The sequence below is a fragment of the Choristoneura fumiferana genome, chromosome 30 (assembly GCF_025370935.1).
Source record: "Choristoneura fumiferana chromosome 30, NRCan_CFum_1, whole genome shotgun sequence".
NCBI classification, from domain to species: Eukaryota; Metazoa; Arthropoda; class Insecta; order Lepidoptera; family Tortricidae; genus Choristoneura; species Choristoneura fumiferana.
The window spans coordinates 3,739,690-3,759,651 of record NC_133501.1 but is presented as its reverse complement, the minus strand read 5'-3'; the positions used below and the strand labels follow the sequence as shown (position 1 = coordinate 3,759,651).

Genomic DNA, 19,962 nt, shown 5'->3' with positions numbered 1-19,962 from the left:
AAAAACTATGCCAACGTTATTCAGAGCGAAAAAGACGTTGATCGGTTCGGTTCAGTCGAACGTCTTTTTCGCTCTGTACCCTTAGTGTAAGTTTTCGGTTACAAAATACGTCTCGATCGCGTTCGCGTTTAAATCTCAATTTGTATGGAAACACGAACAGCGCCTCTAGCGGAACGTTTGCGATGTTCGTGTTTCCATACAAATTGACCGCGATCGTAACCGAAAACTTACACTAAGGGCACTACGTTGTCATACAGTTTTTTTGTTTGGCTTAATTAAGCCGATTTCGCGTCGATACATGTATGGAGACGGAGACCATAAAACATCAACGCCCAGCCCGCACCCTTTGCCCTAGAGAGCTAGAATTTTGCATGTTTTCTTCATGATATTTTCATGACGTTTGTATAAAACTTCCATAATTTGAAAATAAGAAAAACGAAACTTTGTAAAATCAACCCCTATGAGGGTGAAATATAGGGTAAAAGTATGAACAAGGGGTCGTTAGCTTTAAAGTTACAGCGTCGGTAATTAATAAAAATATTGATTACTAATTTTGAACGTTGATTCTCTTAAGGGGGTTAAGAAGGGGATTCACGGTTATATATGGAATTTTAGTAAGATTGAAGCAAGGAACACAAAACCTAATAGTAAGGTTATGAATTCAACGAAATTATAAATTAAAGGGTGGAAACAAGGGGTGAAAGTTTAGATACCATTACAATTATTTAAAATTCATAAATATAAAAGTAAATATCTAAAACACCACTATCTTGACGTTTTGAGGTAAATTAAGCCATGTCAACGTAGTTTTAAAGCCCAAAAAAAAACAAAGAATTAAAATAAAATGTAACCTGTACTGCTATCTTCATGCATTAGCATGCCTTTTAGTTTAAAGCGGCTACGCTTGTAAAAATAATATCCTGAAATTAATAAAAATGTGTTAATTTGTTAACATTGCACTATTTGCCCAACGGCGGCGATGCTAGCGCTTATTGAGAGAGAGAGAGAGAGAGAGAGAGAGAGAGAGAGGGGGGGAGAGGGAGGGGAGAGAGAGAATTGGGGCCCACTCAGCATAATGTTGCGATTGTTGCGGCAAGCCACAACGCTGTTTTTTCAGTGGGACCCAAGGGTTTTATTGAAGGGCTCTCTCGTATTAATATGAGCTTCAGCGGGACCACAATACAAGTAATAGGCAGTAGATTGACTCAGCCGTATTCTTGAAATTTATACCTACGGCTGGGCGGAGCACCATAGTAAAAGAGAACAAAGTAGGTTCACTACGAACAAAAGTACATCGCGCGGCTTAAATGTGTGCGCGCCGGTTGGCGCCGGTACGCACGCACCCGCCGCACGCACACACTAATAATTTAAGGAGGATTAAGTTTTCTTTAGTCAAGGCTGCGCTGCCGTCGGTGCCGTACGTTTCGATTTTCGCGCGAGATGGTCACCTTTTACGTTCGCGTACTCGTACTTACGTATTTTTTGTATTAGTTATAGTTGTAAATTAGTAGTATATAAGTGTAGTGTGATAGTTTCGTGCAAAGACACATAAAAAATAATAAATATAATTATGTGTAGGAAACATGAGTAGTATGTTATGTACACAGTCGCCATCACCACTTCGGCGAATTTATAAATAATATTTTTAAATGTACTATAATAATAATAATAGAGCGACAATCTTGTTTCTCTAGACACAGATATTAGACAATTTTAAGTTAACTTTCATACTAAAATTATTTGCCGGTAGGTAATTAATTAAACTAAAATAGACATCGACAACCCTAAGCGTCCGCGCCGGAGTAGGCAGTTAAGTCTCCTAAAGGGTCGGAGTGTGCATACTTGTTCTCTTTTACTATGGGAGCACTAGGGTTGGCGTCTACAAAAAGTAAAACAGACGTGTGTAGATTTTTATTGTGTGTGTAGTATCTTTTTATTGTAGTGCCTACTTTCGTTTAATAAGGCATAAATCCCTTTATGAATGAATGGAACGTTGAATGTATGTTTTTGAACGTTTATATGCCTTTATACATGTGGCATACGAACAAGAGAAAGAGATGTGAGCAGATAATGAGGGCAAACGAGCAGGTGAATCACATGATGGAAAGCAATCACTACCGCCCATGAACACGCAAATAACATAAGTATATCTGTTGATTTCATGTTTTATGCACAATGTGTTGTGTAATAAATACAAAACTCGCTGCCCCGCCGTTAAGTAGTGGCTACCATTATGCGCTTTCAGAACGAAATACATGCAGAATCCGACCAATCGTGCTATTCATTTAATAGGAGAACGAGAGGGACGGTATGATATGAACTTGGAATTTTGGAGTACACCCCTGGCGTATGGTGTTAAATGTAGCTTTGAGGTATTTTTTGACGCCAAACTTTTTATTGTCCCTGCTACTTGTGATTGGTCGATTCTGAATGTTCCCGCTCTGAACCAATGGAACAGCACGCACGTAGATCATCACACATGATGACCATATCTATAAACATGCTGTACTAAACGGCCAAGGACTTTAATCCATGAGCCACCATGGAACCATTTCACAGTAAACGTCATAGTGACATCGCATTAACAAGGGAAATCTTAATGACTTCTCCTTTGGATTTGTAGCATTCGAACATGGCGGATGTAGACGATATCTAATTTTGCTATTTCTGTTTCTTTGGCTAGTTGAAGTATAATTTTGATAGTGTTTTATGCGGCGATTAACCTTAAAAGTGAACAGTGATCACAAAATTCTATATTGCTCTCGTGTCTGACATTTTTTAATGCGCAAGTTGTCTCCGCGTGGTTTCTGGAATTTTACTATCAAGTTGCAAAAACTACAATCACCGTACAACGTCCCTCTCAAAGAGAGTTTACTTTGACACTGGCGAAATTGTCTTAATTAGGACAGAAAAGCCATATTTTAAAAGAGAAGAAGAGACTTTTCCTTTGAAAAGGTTCCATGGTGGCTCATGAATTTAAGTCCTTGACCGTACATGCTAGGCTCTTCATTTAAAGGTTATCGTCCACTGATTCGCATTGTACGCTTCGGACGTATCGGATTTGTTGCTTTGTATTTGTTGTTTTGCAGGTGGTAGGACCTTGTGCAAGGTCCGCCCGGATTGCTACCACCATCTTGCTCGCTAATCCTGCCGTGAAGCAGCAGTGCTTGCACTGTTGTGTTTCGGCGTGGAGAGTAAGACAGCCGGTGAAATTACTGGCACGTGAGTTATCCCATCTTAGGCCTCTAGGTTGGCAACGCATCTGCAATACCCCTGGTGTTGCAGATGTTTATGGGTGGTGGTGATCTCTTACCATCAGGAAACCCACTTGTTTGTTTTCCATCCAGCCGAATAAAAAAAAAGAAAAAAAAAGAAATGTGCGATCCGTACGATGCGGATCAGTGGATGCTTACCTTTGACCGGACAACAATAATGTCGGCAGACTGAAATCGATGTTCAATCAAGGAAAACTCGCATTAAACCATGAATTAAACCCAACCAAACACATACTCGTATTTGCTTGCATCATTTTTGGCATGCGTATGCTCAGCTTTATGACAGTTGGCAATACCATTATCTATTTCTAACCTCAACTAAATACAACGTACCTGCATCTCTCTCCAAGCCTCCGCTGCTCGCAGACAGCATGATTTGCAACCATATGCAAAACAGCCCTAGGATGACGATCACCCGTAGAAAAGAAGCATATCTTATTCGAGGCATCGTACTTCATCGCTAGATGGCGTTGTCAAACCCGCGCTCTATTGCATCGCTAGGTGTCGTGCGAAGCGGTTTGGCGTTATAGTTCCGGAACTTGATTACAGATGGCGCTGGTGTACGCCATTTTTATTTTTTCTGAAACAATAGAACGTGGAGTTTAGTTTTGAAGTCGATTAAAAAATGGCATTTCGGGCGAAGATTTTCAAAGTGTCTAGGTTTCACCATCTATGTTTAATTTGGGTAAATCCGTTGGAAAAAAAAAATTTTACATATTTATTGGACTTATTTCAACATCCAGAAGTTAAATTCGAAAACGACGTCGATCGGCTCGACTCTGTTAGGCCGGCCCGAGCCGAGCCGATCAACGTCTTTTCCGCTCTTATTGCGTGGACATTTTTTTGACCGGCTCAAGCAGATTCCGCGACGATTAATGTGGGGAGATCAGTCCTGGATTTGTCAATAGGCCGTATAGGCCGCGGCCTAGGGGCGGCAGATTTCAAAAAAATATTATTTTAGAAAGTTACACAGGGCGGCGGAAATAAAGTGGCCTACACTCATAAAAAACATAAATCCGCCACTGGGGGAGATGTATTCAGATAAACCGTAAATATATTTTTCACTTCTCATGCTCGTAAAGTTCGTGTTAATGCTGGATCTAGGCGACATAAAATGACTTTTTATGCTCTAGTCTAGTGCATAAAGTAAATTTTTCGTCTAAGACCAAGGCAATCAAGTTTAAACGGCCATAAACAAAAAAGTTTCTATTTTTATTATAATTTTTAACTTACACATACTTAAAACTAAAAAACCATGAAATCAATCAAAATTTATGACTAAAACTAAAATAATGCATGCAAAATAAAAGGTATATTAGAAAGTGAACAATTGTTTCCTGTATTGCTATTTCATTTCCTCGCAATCTAAGTGAAAAGCAGAATGTAAAACTCGAGCATTAAACCCATTTTCGCCTGTACGTCTATCCACCCTCGTCGTACCGGCTCGGGTGGCTATATGAACGCCTTGGATAAAATGGCTCGTTTTATGCTCTTGTTGTACAATGTACTATTTAATTTCATTTTACCGCTGAAACTCTCGTGGCCGTTATTTTTAACCCCCGACGCAAAAAGAGGGGCGTTATAAGTTTGACCGCTATGTGTGTCTGTGTGTGGCACCATAGCTCTTAAACGGGTGGACCGATTTCAATGCGGTTTTTTTATTTGATCTCATTGTTTTTTTTTGTAGTGTAAAGACGGGTCTACAGATACTTTAGTTTCTTTCTACACCCTGGCAACACATCTACTTACCTATTTTAATAAACATTAATGTTATTATTGTTAACCACTGACACGTGACGCCATCATGAATTAACCACAGAATGCTTCCAATTATCCAAATGGATGTAATTCGCGATGTGGGAACTAGAAATTACCGACATCCGTTATAACTGTAACAGTAATACATAGTTTAATATTACCAGGTCAGTGTTTTTTAACGATATTCACACTACATGCTAGTTCGTATACATCGGTTGACCATAAAGTTTTTTTTTTTAAATAAAATAAATATTAAAGAGGGCCCTCATATCATACAACAAACAAACGTGATTGTTTTGCTGTTTTTTTTTCTTGATTTTAATAACGACAAGAAGTAGACGATTGAAATATTCACAGAAAATTTAGTTGTATAATCACTTTAACAAGCCGTGGTGGCCGAGTGGTTTGACCTATGGCCTCTCAAGCAGAGAATCGTGGGTTCAAATCCCGGCTCGCACCTCAGAGTATTTCGGAATTCATGTGCGAAATTACATTTGAAATTTACCACGAGCTTTACGGTGAAGGAAAACATCGCGAGGAAACCTGCACAAACCTGCGAAGCAATTCAATGGTGTGCGTGAAGTTCCCAATCCGCACTGGGCCCGCGTGGGAACTACGGGCCAAGCCCTCTCATTCCGAGAGGAGGCCTGTGCCCAGCAGTGGGACGTGTATAGGCTGGGATGATGAATCACTTTAAAAATAAATAATTAAATTAAAATTAAAACTTAAGCGGGGCTCCCATGCACCAAACTTGTTTTTTTTGCTAATGTCTAATGTTGTATAGATAATAATAATAATGTTGTACGGAACCCTTCGTGCGCGAGCCCGGCTCGCACTTGGCCCGTTTTATCGAGTAATGAGTGCCACACTAATGTATCTTATCTTTACGACCGCACTAGAAGCCTATGCCTTTATTGCCATTAGCCATTTGCATTTTAACTGTAAACGCTAACCGGTTAGCGGTTAAAAATAAAAACTATCTAAACGGCAGATGGGTAAACGACCATTTCAACCGTTATCACTTTCCTGTCGCTTAATACTTGGTTTGGATAGGTTCGATCCTATCACGATGGAGTGGCTCTCGGTCCGACCCATGGTACAGTCGAGTTCGTAAACTTGTGAGCAAAAATTCAATCAAAAATCTAAACTGTTGGGTGGAAATTTAAAAAAAAAAACAGAATGGTAGTAAATATATCAAATTCACAAGGAAAATAATAGCGGCTAAGATTGCTCGAGTATTATTAGTAGTTTAAGGGGCTGTTTCACCATCCATTGGTTAGCGTTAACCGACGGTTAAATGTGATGCCGTCTCCGTCTATTCGAACAAAACAAATAGAGACGGCGTCACACCTAAACGCCAGTTAACACTAATCAATGGATGGTGAAACAGCCCCTAAGAGTAGGTAAATAGCAGCCTAAGGTATAAAACATGGTTCTCTAATTTTTCGCAGAAAATTGTTTCGCCGAATATTAGTTCCCAACGAACTTTTCGCAGAATTTCATTTCGCCGAATGATCACTCGCCAACTTATTAAAATATTTAGCCATATGGGTTAAGCCGAGGTTTTTGCCACAAAAATTATACGTCTTTTTTTTTGGTGTTTTTTTAAAGACTCAAAAAAAACAATCATAATTTGATTGCTTAGTAGCGACATCTCTTGTCTGTGTGAGCGGTTAGTTCCGAAAGAATGTGACTTCTCTCGATGAGAGCGGAACAGATGTCGCTAGTGCTGCTGCTTAAGTAGCGTAGTAGAAATAAGCAACCTGAGATATGTATGCATAGGAAAAATTCGTGTCTACCCTGTCCAGCGGGTAGGGGTTATAGCACGCAGCATGGATTGCTGAGGACCTAGGTTCTATTCCCAGCGCTGGTCTCCTTTTCTGGTTTTTCTGTGTATCCATGTTTCAGTTTGTATTTTCGATATGGTTTCGTTTGGTCTGCGAAAAGGCAGAAAACCATAAAACAAACCTAAACTTGGCAGATTCCGTACACAATATGAAATCCTTAGAGAAATATTACTTGATTTTTTCGTAATGGCTACGGAACCCTATCCTGGGCGTGTCCGACACGCTCTTCGCCGATTTTTTATTATTATTTATTGCAAAATATTATCATACACTCACACATTTATACCGTAAGAAATATTTCGCGAAATTGAAATTGTATTTTGAGCGCAATACGAGAGTGAGCGGGACGGTGTACGGTACGATACGAACTTCGATTTTAGAATTTCGTTGTAGCCCCCCAGTTGATTCTAACTATAGTATATCTGTATCAACAAGTGGGTCAACATCATACTTTCTCATTTTTTTTTAAAGTTGGCGATATCACCATTCTTATCAGACACAGGGATTATTCACTCGCTTATCCTGTACTATATGTTATCAATTTGGAGTTCCGTACCGAGTAGGTGTCAAATGTAACCTAGATAACTAGTCTTCGCCAGCTGTCAATATCACTGAATAGAATACGCATGTAGTTAGTGTGCAATTCGGCTAAAAAGTCATTGGTCAAAAAAACAACTGGTCAGAATTCAGAATTAATATTTTGTTTAAAATATTAGTGTGTAAGATGGAACTTTAACGCATTCACTGCCACTTGACTTCCACAGGTGCCACCGACGCACATGTGCGTTCAAAATGTATGAATAATTATGACCGCTGCACTGGGGGGAAGTTCCAAAAACGCATATATGCGTCGGTGGTCGTGAATGCGTTAAGCTTCCCTGTGCTCCTACTTTGATTTATCGCTTAGCCTGACTGAAAAATACAAAAAAAAAAAAATTCATTGTCATAATCATCATCTCAGCCGTAGGACGTCCACCGTTGGACATAGGCCTCCCCTATAGACCTCCAGTTGCTTCGGTTGTAAGCGGCCTGCATCCACCGTGAACCCGCGGCTTTAGCCAGGTTATCCGCCCATCTCCTTGGTGGACGTCCTACGCTGCGCTACCGACCCGCAGTCTCCATTCGAGAACCTTTCGGCCCCATAAAACTAAGGCGTATTATAAAATTAATGATTATAAATGTTTAAGCGCAGCTCAGCTTTAAAATAAATACAGGGTGAATCCAAATAGGTCAGTAGGAAGAAGTCAGAAACTATGAAAGATAACGAAAACTGTTCTTCGGAACCATGCCGTCGATTTTAGATTAATTAAAAATGGCATTCAAAAATGTTTTTCAATGAGTTTGACCATGTTCGATTCCCGGTTATATACCTCTATGATAGTTAAAAATTTGAATGCCATTTTTAATTAATCTAAAATCAAAGCCATGGTTCCTAAGAACAGATTTCGCTCTCATGGTTTCTGACTTCTTCCTACTAACCCCTTTGGATTGATCAGCCTGTATAATTACCTCGTTGAGTTTCTTGCCGGGATCTTCTAAACATAGGTTTTTCCAAACCAGTGGTAGTTTTCCTAACCTATTCCCCAGGTAAATAGGTACTAACGGAAACAATGAAATTAAAAGTGAGTGAGACTTAAGTATTGAATCATATTATTATTTCAAGGAAGGAAAACAAAACCTTTGTAAATGGTAAAATCAGGGTACTTGTCCAATTAAAAATATTGTAAGTTTTTCTGTGCATCTATGTTTCAGTTTGTATTATCGATATGGATTTTACGGGATGACCGTAAAAGTAACAAAATTTGGAGTTGAAATAAAAAATACAAAAAGACTCTAAAAACCAATCTTAATTTGATTGCTATAGCGACATTTTAGGGCCGACAACGCACTGGCATCGCGTAAAGTGCTGCGGCTGTCTATGGACAGTGGTGATCACTTAACATCAGGTGACCCACTAGTTCGTTTGTCTGGCCTCTCTAACATAAAAAATAATAATAATAATAATAGCTTCCAGGACATCCACTGCTGGACATCGGCCTCTTTTATAGACCTCCAGTTGCTTCAGTTGGAAGAAGCCTGCATCGACCATGGCTTTAACCAGGCACGGATTACCCCCTAATCTAATCTAAGGGGGGTAATCTGTGTAACCAGGTCATCAGTCCAGCTCGGTGGACGTCGAAAACTTTTTAGCTCCAACGGTCATATACTCCGAGTTATCTGGTCATTTCGCAAACTCTAACAGCCTTATTCATAAAAAGTTAGAGCCTCCTTGAAGGCTCCTTGAAGGCCCGATGCTAAAAAACGTGATTCATAAACGTCTGTTAGCGCTAATCAGGCGATCAAGGCTCTGCTAAAGTTAGAGGACCGTAGACCCTCCTTTATCTCCCTGCTAAGTCACAAAATGGCCGCCACAAGTTTGAACAGCTGACTTTGACAAGAGCAAAAAACCATACCGAAGATATTTTTAGTGAAGGGTGAAGTTACGCAGATTAAAAAAAAAACAAGAAAATGTATTTTCAGGAATTTGTATTTAAAAATCTTTTAAATTAGGTACTTATTACTGCTACTTTACTACTTTACTAACAATAAATATGAAAAAAATAAAATTAGGATGAGGATCGGAAATGGCGGGAAAACAAACAGCTCGCTTTTTATTTTTTTCCTGCTAATTTGCTGTCACTGCTGTCAATTTTTTTTTAAATTATCGATGAGGCCATTTTTTGTCTTTGATTTGTCAAGGTGGCCAACATAACGCGTCTAATCCGTCTATCAGCAGCTCAACAACTAGCAGACTGCTAGCAAGCGTTTATGAATCATACTTCTTGACAACCGTCTAACAAGCTTAATCAGTCTGCTAAGTAACAGACCGATCAAACCTCAATTAAGGATTTTTTATGAATAAGGCTGTAAAACTGTAAATATTTCAGGATTTATTTCAGAGCCATCGTGTAGTACCCTTTAGGTTAGGTTAGCTTAGTTTTATAAAAGTCCTGAAATATTTATAGTTTCAGAAATATTAAACAGTTGCGAAATGAATCAGGCCCTACTACTATACTACGAAGTGCAAAATTCGAACTTCGTATCTTGCCGTCCCGCTTACGCTAATGCTATTTAATACGAGAGTGAGAGGGACGGTACGATACGAAATTCGACTAACGAGGTTGCCCCGCAGGTTGCCAAGCGTTGGTTACAAAACATTAGTGAACCTACCGTCTCGCTTAAACCACAGAATAACTAAGTGCTCGCTTATACGTTATTTTTTATGGGCAACATAAGTTTTTTTTTCTCGCTACGCTTGGACGAGTTTGAATTAGCACGTCATTTGTAAAGTATAAATCTTCCCAGGTGAATTTTTCGCTTCGAGCCCTTATCTTTCAAACAAAGGCCAGTGTCTCTATTATCGCAGTCGCTAGCTACCGGGTTAGCACGTGCCACTACAACATTCATATTGAAAAACAAACGGTATCCTCATAGTATTAAGGTTCAAATTTAATGTCACTGATATTCTAGATATAACGTTTTGGTAGTGTAGGACGATAGACCACCCCGAGGCAATACGGCACTCGTATTTTTTTTTTCAATATTAACAGTTTTTCAATATGAATGTTGTAGTGGCACGTGCTAACTCGGTAGCAAGCGGCTTTGTGATAATAGAGACAATGGCCCTTGTTTGAAAGTTAAGGGCTCGAAGCGAAAAATTCACCTGGGAAGATTTATACTATACTTAGATCCCGTAGTTTTACACTGTGGTCGTAATAGTATAGCGTGACATAAGTACAATACAATATATACAAATATACAGAAGCAATGTTACCTAATAATTATTTGTTTCCGTTACAATAGACCGACTGCGACGGCACAGGTAGATTAAAACGCGGCCAAGGGCCAAGAGCGGGTCGGGCGCGTAACCGACAGTTTCATAATATCCCGTAGGATTCGAAGTGGTCGCCATAGCTGAAATCGGTCGGATTATCCTCATCCAGAAGTTTACTGAAGCCAATTGGCTCAATTAATTGAGAAAGAAAGATAAATGGGCGTTTTTTAAAAAAATGTACCCTTTCTATTTTTTTGAAATTTTGGGAAAAATATGGTTTTTCCTATTCAGAATCAAGAGCACAATCGATTCCTTTAGTTTAAAAAAATCCCCAAAAAAAATGTCAGGTATGCGTCATTTTTATCATACACAGTATGGGCGTGACATCATAAAATTTTGTATGAAAAATGGAGACATTTTTTTAAACGATGGGAATCGATTGTGCTCTTGATTCAGAGTAGGAAAAACCATATTTTTTTCAAAATTAAAAAATAAGAAAGGGTAGGTACACTTTTTATTTTAAAACCCCCAAATACGAACTTATCCGACAGAACACGACGGAAAAACATCTCACTAGATCTGTACCATTATACCATCCTATTGTCGACAGCTTAGTCATGCGGCAGCGTGACCTTTCCTACCATTTTAACAGCGATGAATTGACGCGCAACCTCGATGCATAATAAAAAAACGCGCTGCAAACCTTTTCTATGGTTACACCTCATTAGACGATGCATTTTAAATAAGTTTCTGTTAAAAATTTCGTTTTTATACAAACTTTTTTTTACTGTATAAAGTTCTTGTTGACTGTACTTGCACTGTCATCTAAACTGCATATCCGTACCAAATTTCAAGTCAGTACTATTAACCATTGAGGAGTTCTCTCCTGCGGAGACGATCCTGGCAGGACCACCAAGATGTCACTACCAGTGCCCTTAGTGTAAGTTTTCGGTTACAAAATACGTGTCTATCGCGTTCGCGTTAAAATCTCAATTTATATGGAAACACGAACAGCGCCTGTAGCGGAACGTTTGCGACTTTTGATTTGATTTTGTATTTTATACGGAATCTTCCAAGTTTAGGTATATTTTATACCTTAGGCTGCTATTTAAGAGTAAAATTACTAATAATTCTAAAGCAAACTTAGCCGTTATAGTTTTCCGTGAAAGTTTGATATACTTACTGTTACTACTACTACCATCCTGAATTTTATAAATTTTTTCCACCCACCGGTTTAGATTTTAGAGGGGGGGGACGCTCGATTTTAATGAAAATTTGCTTTAAAGTTGAATATTTCGCAAAAAAATCAATGAATCGAAAAATCGTCTTAGCAAACCCCTCATGGATTTAAAAGACCTATCCAACGATACCCCACACTATAGGGTTGGATGAGAAAAAAACACCCCTACTTTACGTCTATGGGAGGTACCCTAAAAAAAATTTTTTTTTTAGTTTTTTATTGTACCATTTTGTCGGCATAGTTTACATTATATTCGTGCAAAATTACAGCTTTCTAGCATTGATAGTCCCTGAGCAAAGCCAGACAGACAGACATGGCGAAACTATAAGGGTTCCGTTTTTGCCATTTTGGCTCCGGAACTCTAAAAAGAGCTAAAACTAAATCAAATAATTTCTAAACTGTATGTATATGTATTGTTATTCTTTCAACAGTCATAATTTTGAACCCGTCGCGCACCAAATAGCATTCAGTCATTGACTTTGTCGATAAATTACTAAAAATATCACAATGACGATTCAAGGTTTGTTTGATAAAAGCTTTTCTGAACGCATTCAGTCAGAAGTTTAATGACCATATACACTAACTAACCAAATGACTAAGAATTTTTGAGCGGCACTATTTAAATGGGTCCCGACTGTTGAACTTTAAATTAGCTACTTAACAGTAACAGAGTTCTAGAATCTAGACCACTAGACTTATTTTCTTCCTTTTAGTTTGTTTTATTTTATACTTTTTTGATATTTCTGTGAAAACGGTAAATTAAAAGTATAATCCATATTAATATTATAAATGCGAAAGTGGGTGTGTTTGTGTGTTTGTCCGTCTTTCACGTCGAAACGGAGCGACCGATTGACGTGATTTTTGGCATAGAGATAGTTTATGGGCCAGAGATTGACTTAGGCTAATTTTTATGCCGGAAAAATGCACATTTCCACGCGGGCGAAGCCGCGGGCAAAAGCTAGTAACCCATGTGTATTTAAAATGGGCTAATTATTAGCTTATATTTGATATCCATATTGTTACAATACAAAATATTTTTTCATTATTCCGCCATATTTTTTTCGCAGACGCCATATTGAAATATTATATAGCCTATGTCACTCCGGCAGTTATGACGAATCCAATGATACCTCATATGTTAAAATCCGTCCAGCCGCTTAGACTGCAGCGAGGACCAAATACATACATACAACATACATACATGTTTCCACCAGAGATACTGCTGTGAATGAGGATAGGTAAGGTAGAGGATAAGTGAATGATAGGTTTAAGAAAAACAAATTCCTCGCATCCCCGCACATCTTTGGTGGAAACGATGTTTAGAACTTTTGAAGGTCTACGGGATACATACATATTGTGAAACATCACAGATACTAAGAATGCACTGCTTCCGTGCTATAAAAACTCAATTTATATGGACCGAATTCCCCCATACGAGAATCCCGTATCCGAGTCTGAGCTTACATAACCATGGTATGCCTGAATTGGAATATTCCAAAGATTCATATTTTATCACATAATCTTTCGATGTGTAATTTCCAAGAAAAATTAACGTCATGCTCTATACCGGGAAATGTTACTTGGATGTTTTCAGTTAATGTTTTGCTATCGTATTTAACTATTAGATTTCTTTTTAAACCTTGTCTGTTATGAAATTGAATATAGCTTGTTTTGTCAATATTGACGATAAAATTATTGTGTTTTAACAATTTAATTATTTTATCAATATTATTATAGTCTGTATTATTCAAGTTATTTTTGAGTGGTATTATTACGGAAATGTCATCGGCCAATAAAGTATGAGTATGATTTTGTAGCGGGGTTTAATGATTCCATGAAAACCACGTAATACAAATCAATCGGTTTATTAGGAAAACTCAACAAACGAGTGATTCTAGGTATACACTCGGAGAACAGCAGGGGTTTCGAGCGAGACACCGTACCTACTGCGACGAGATTCGTATATATTTCAGAATTATAATGGAAGGTGTTCAATGACTTGGAATGCAGCCAACCAAATAAAATGCTGTCTAACAAAAGACAACAAATGTTAAGTAAGTCGCGGTAGTCGTAATTCTAAGTCTGCACACCGTTAGCGAGTTTAATTAGGGAGCAGCGCCATCTATCGGACCACTTTAAGTACTACAATTTGAAATATTTGGTAAATCATTTATATAGATTAGGAAGAGCAAAGGGCCTAGTATGCTTCCTTGTAGAACACCTACCCCATGATATTTGATTTTTGATCTGATCAGTAACAACTCCATGTTGTTTGACAGAGCAGTAATTTAAACTTGTTGACTTCTATTTGAAAGGTGTTTTAGTCATGCACTCTAACGCGAAGGCCATAATATAAATATCATGGGACACTTGACACCAATTGACCGAGTCCCAAACTAAGCAAAGCTTGTACTATGGATACTAGGCAACGGATAAACATACTTATATAGATAAATATATACTTAAATACATATTAAAGACCCAAGACCCGAGAACAAAGATTCGTATTATTAATACAAATATCAGCCCCGGCCGGGGATCGAACTCCGGACCTCAAACTTCGTAGTCTGGTTCTCTAACCACTTCGCCATCCGGTCGTAAAAATATAATGGCCATATATCGTCACTACTTCGCAAAAATCTCGTATCTAAAATCAATATGTCAACAAAATTGAACCTTGACGTAATGTTCATAAGGTCCACTCAGAAAATTATCTACTTTGAGATACGAGTTTTTTGTTTTTAATTAGTGACGATATTATTCTTTACATTTAGATGGCAGTAGCGCATGATGCAACGAAATAGAAAGCCTTACTCATGTCAAATGTCAATCTTGTAAACTAAGATTGGTTTTTTGGAATCGTTTTGTATTTTTTATTTCAATTCCAAATTTTTTGTTACTTTTACGGTCATCCCGTAAAACCTATATCGAAAATACAAACTGAAATATAGATGCACAGAAAAACCAGAAAAATAAGACCAGCGCTGGGAATCGAACCCAGGTCCTCGGCATTCCGTGCCGTGCTATACCGCTACAACACCGCTGGACAACGATACAGACACGAATTTCTCCTATGCACCTCATATCTTAAAAATTGCCAAGGTTGTAGATTTTACCTTCTGAAATCCATAATCCACCGTTTTTTAAATTTTGAATTTGTTCATAAAACCTACAAATACGATTTGCATGACTTTTTCGAAAACTTTGGATAAAACAGAAGGCAAAGCAATCGGTCTATGATTTCCAACATTATTTTTGTCTCCTTCACACCAAGGCTGATGACGGAGATATACATTTTTTCTGGAAATATGCCTTAGTCTAATTGAGCAGAGTATTTTAAAATGGCAGTTGTCTCACTCTAACTCACTCTTGTGTTTCACAGAGACATAATTATTTTATTTATACACTTCATCTTGGCTTACTTGATTTATAAAAAATGCTAAAAATCACCAATTCAATCGGATAAGGGTAGGGCAATTGCGTTATTTTACTCCCGTTTGTATGGTCTATGAAGTTGTCATTAAATAAATCTGTAAATAACTCAGCTTGTGTTATGGCTGTCCATGGGCGGCGGTGATTGCTTTCCATCAGGTGACCCGCCAGCTCGTTTTTCCCCTACGATATAAAAAAAAAACTCCCCAGGGTATGTATGTAAATATAGGTTGAAAAGAATTTAAGCAAAATGTTGATATTGAATGCAATCTCCATGGCATTATATAGTTGTATACTAACCTAATCTAATCAATTAACACTAATCGAGTATAATATCGATTTAACCGGTATGGTATTACTTGATAAGCTAAATACTTCGCTTTCAAGGTTCAACTTGCGAACGATGCATTGAACTAAATCAGCGGGAGGATGTTAAAATATATTAAGTTGAAGCAATCATCATATTATTATTAGCCGTAAGACGTGAACTGTTGGAAATACATAGCCCACCCCCATAGAACTACAGTGGCTTCGGTTGCATTGGCCTCTGGCACTATTATATGTATATTCTGTGCCTCTGGTCATCCTTGTAGTATTACTTATTCTGTGGTACAACGTCGCACTTCCCGAGCCGCGATCTTCAATGAGGGCTATCGCGTATGAATTCGCCGCTAGAGGCGCTAGTGTAGCGTGAGGTCTCCGAAATGTCAAATCTCATAGTTTTTGGGTAAGCTACGCGGGTTTATTAGAATAATTTTGTGAATATTTTGCAATATCTGAATTAATTATGGCAAATATGCGTTCCAGGCCAGGGCAATGAATGTTTGTGTTTTGAGACAGTTTTGTCTTTCGGAAACCTTTTTCCTCCCTTTTTTCCGAACAAAACGGGGACGATGCAACACTGTGGCATGCTCGATAGTTTTATGGTACGGTGTTAAGGTGTATTAAATATGATTTAAATCTAAACTTTGTTTTCACGCCCGTAATAACAGACTTTGAAAGTCATACTTAAAAACCTCACGCAACAGTGCGCCATCTAGTGAGACAAAAAACGACAGCCCTCATTGAGAACATTTAAACTATATAATCATTTTTTCTCAAACGACATGAAATATTGACGTTGTGTTACAAATTTTAATAATAAGCCAGGAAGTATCGCGCTGCAGGCGCTGCGCCTCGGCTGCCTGCGCGCGGGACTATAGACCAAGCCCTCTCGTACTGAGAGGAGGCCTGTGCCCTGCAGTGGGAAGTGGCATGTGTACAGGCAGAGATGATAATATATGATGATAACATAATAATTACTTAGTGTTGCCGATCGATAGTGTTTCGATAGACTATCGATAGTAATATTTTTGATGACTAATAATGCAAAACTATCGATACTATCATGTTGAAACCAATTTTCGTTGAAAGTATTTATTAAGCGTTACCTTTCCATAATTTTGCATATTTTATGGACAAACGGTTTACAAGATAGAGAGGGGGGGGACACAATTTTTGCTACTTTGGGAGCGATTATTTGCGGAAATCTTCACTTAATCAATAATGTTTTTGAGAAACCTTACTATCTTTTCAAAAGAGCTGTCGAACTATGTGCCACACGTAGATGAGTTAAAAAAATTTTTTTTCAATTTCTGTAACGTGTATGGAGTATTGGAGTGCATTATAAAATATTTATTTTTGTAATTTAACTACCAAACTAAATAGCGGCTTAGACAAGACATCTGTACTCCAAATTTCATTGATATACATCTTATAGTTTTCAAGTAAAATGCCTGGGTTTGACATACGGACGGACGGACGGACAGACAGACAGACAGACGGACTTGATGAAACTATAAGGGTTCCGTTTTTGCCATTTTGCCTCCGGAACCCTAAAAAAGTGTTACTATTAACATGCTTGAGATGAGCCATAAAGGAATTGCCTTAATACTGTCATAATTCCTAACTTTTAGTGGATTTGTACCCCTTAACCTCCTGCGGCCCTAGTCAATTTTTGTTTTATGTACTTCCATCCGAAATTCCAAACGCCATACTGCACGCAACAGATTTGCTTATGGTTACTGATTGCAGATGTAATAAAATAAAATGAACTTGAACCTTTACAATTAAAATACTAGATGCATTCACAGTTCGTTCTAAACTCAACATCACTATCGTAAACACATTCACAGGCGTGAAGTTTTGAATGATGTTTTTTCATGAGAAACAGAGCAGTTTCTTTACAGCTAATTGACATTGGTCAAGGTAATTAGCATTTAACTCAAGGCAGCAAGTCAAGAGGAACCTCTTGAAAGGACAGACATAGTTATGTAACTTTGAACATGAAACTACCTGGATAACTCAATATGTCCCAAGATATCCGCAGTGGAAAGAAGTGGTATCTGCCTACTAGGGGCGTGCAAAACCGGTTTTCCGGTTTTGCTGAAAACCGGAAACCGGACAATATTTACCGATTTTTCAAAACCGTTTTTGAAACACAAACCGGAGTCACCTCCGTTTTTCTGTTATTGATGACGTACATTTTGATTTAAATCAACTTTTTTAGAACGCTCTAAGAAATATTTAATTTTGAGTCATCGAATAATATCCGAAATCCGAACGCAACCTATCTATACTACTTACTTTACACTCCTACCTCCGCCCGTAACCCTCGCATGCACCCGCAACCACAGGATGGCCAGGCCACGCCGTACAAAATACGCGTTCTTGAATCTACATAGGCACGACGACGTCTGTACACGCGTCAATGTGTGCGTAAGATACAAAGGGCTGACTATTGCAAAACCCTATCGATATTAATATTATAAATGCGAAAGAGTGTTTGTATGTTTGTGTGTTTGTCCGCCTTTCACGCCGTAACGGAGCGATGGATCGACGTGATTTTTGGCATAGAGATAGTTTATGGGCCTGAGAGTGACATAGGCTACTTTTTATCTCGGAAAAATGCACAGTTCCCGAGGGAACAGCGCGATAACCGAATTCCACGCGGGCGGCGCCGCGGGCAAAAGCTAGTAGTACTATAAGTGCTACCAATGACATTAAAAAGTACTTATATGGGGTATGGCTTAGATATGTGCAAATAAATGTAATCGATAGTCTTACCTATTTCGAGGGTAGGTATTCTGGCAAAACAGAATAAGTGCATTTTTTTTTAAAGTTACATATATAGGCATACTCAATGTTTTCTGCTTTATTTATCTAGCAAAACCGTATAAAATTAATATTGTGCACTTATCCGGTTCTGCAGAATATCCTCGATTTATTTAAACCTACTTAAAATGTGTCTGTCTGCGTATTTTAAGCATTATTATTTTCAATTAAAATAGATATACGTCTACAAATTTAAACGATTAATCGGTAGGTAGTTATTTCATTATAGATAAAGTAAAGAAAGTAATTGAAAATAATAATGCTTAACGTAACTGGTTTTTTTTTTAATGTTCTGATTATAATATATGTTGAAAGATGTAAATAAATCTAAACTAATATTGTAATTATAATAATTATTTTTTATTGTGGGTATATAAACTATCTAAGAATATGATTTAATTGTTCAAATTCTACCATTACTACCATAATAAAAAAAATATTTAAAAACATTACCAAAACCGGGGAAAAAACCGGTTTCCGGTTTTGGGCTCTCAAAACCGCAATTCAAAACCGATTTCGAAAACCTTCCGGTTTTGCACGCCCTACTGCCTACCCCTACGGGAAAGAGGCGTGATTATATGTATGTATGTATGTATGTATCCGCAGCCTTCATTTAGTAGCACGCAACCCGCGCACTGCGTGCCACCGCTCTATTCGCGCGACTACCCGACGAAACTAAACCGTGTCACACACTAAGCAGATACGATAAGATATCTGTATCTGAACGCATATCTGTCAATATCGCTCCCTATACAATTCAATGAGCTAACACACACAGCGCAGATAACTTATATTTTATCGTGAAGTATCTGTGGGCACCGACATATATATCGAAAGATGGCAAAGATATTATCTGCGTATATAAATTGATCTGTGTATAATATCTGCCGATATAAATATGGTATAGTATTTTATCTGCAGATAGATACAGGTTGATGTGAGAGCCCCGCTGCACGCGAGTAAATCTAGAAGAGATAAACACGAAAACATACATCCAGTCGCGTGCTCCTGAGAAGAAGGGCTACGAAATAGCCCGAAACATGTCGAGCTAAACTCGGTTTAAGACGTGAGTTATCCGTTACAATATCATTTAATACGAAAACATCCTGTATAAACAATCCGCACTAAAAAACAAGTCTATTCAGTTTGAAGGATTTAGACTGAATGTATCGTCTCGTATATTATCGTATCTGCGTAGTGTGTGATAGTTTCAGATCATTAAGTTATTATACGCAGATAAAATATTATCGCATCTGCGTAGTGTGTGACACGCTTAATACCGGTACCCAACTACCCACGTTTTCATCGCCATTTTTAGGGTTTTTATAGTTTCGCCATGTCTGTCTGTGTTGCTCAGGGACTATCAATCCAATCTTGTAGGGTTGGGTATCGTTGGATAGGTCTTTTATAACCATTAGGGGGTTGCTAAAACGATTTTTCGAT

At 38.1% G+C, this 19,962-nt stretch overlaps 1 protein-coding gene across 5 annotated transcripts in view; it reads right to left on the bottom strand.

Annotated features, from left to right (window-relative positions):
- Positions 1-19,962, bottom strand: part of LOC141444646 (alpha-1,6-mannosyl-glycoprotein 2-beta-N-acetylglucosaminyltransferase-like) — an 85,225-nt gene that overhangs the window by 62,510 nt on the left and 2,753 nt on the right. For 3 of the 5 annotated variants that reach the window (XM_074110218.1, XM_074110222.1, XM_074110220.1), the window contains exon 2: positions 3,609-3,855. In XM_074110218.1, the coding sequence (XP_073966319.1) occupies positions 3,609-3,723 (115 nt within the window). In that variant the 5' untranslated portion in view covers positions 3,724-3,855. Of the gene's footprint in view, positions 1-851; positions 889-3,608; positions 3,856-17,700; positions 17,726-19,962 lie in introns of those variants that run through there. The other 2 variants (XM_074110219.1, XM_074110221.1) reach the window with 2 other exon arrangements.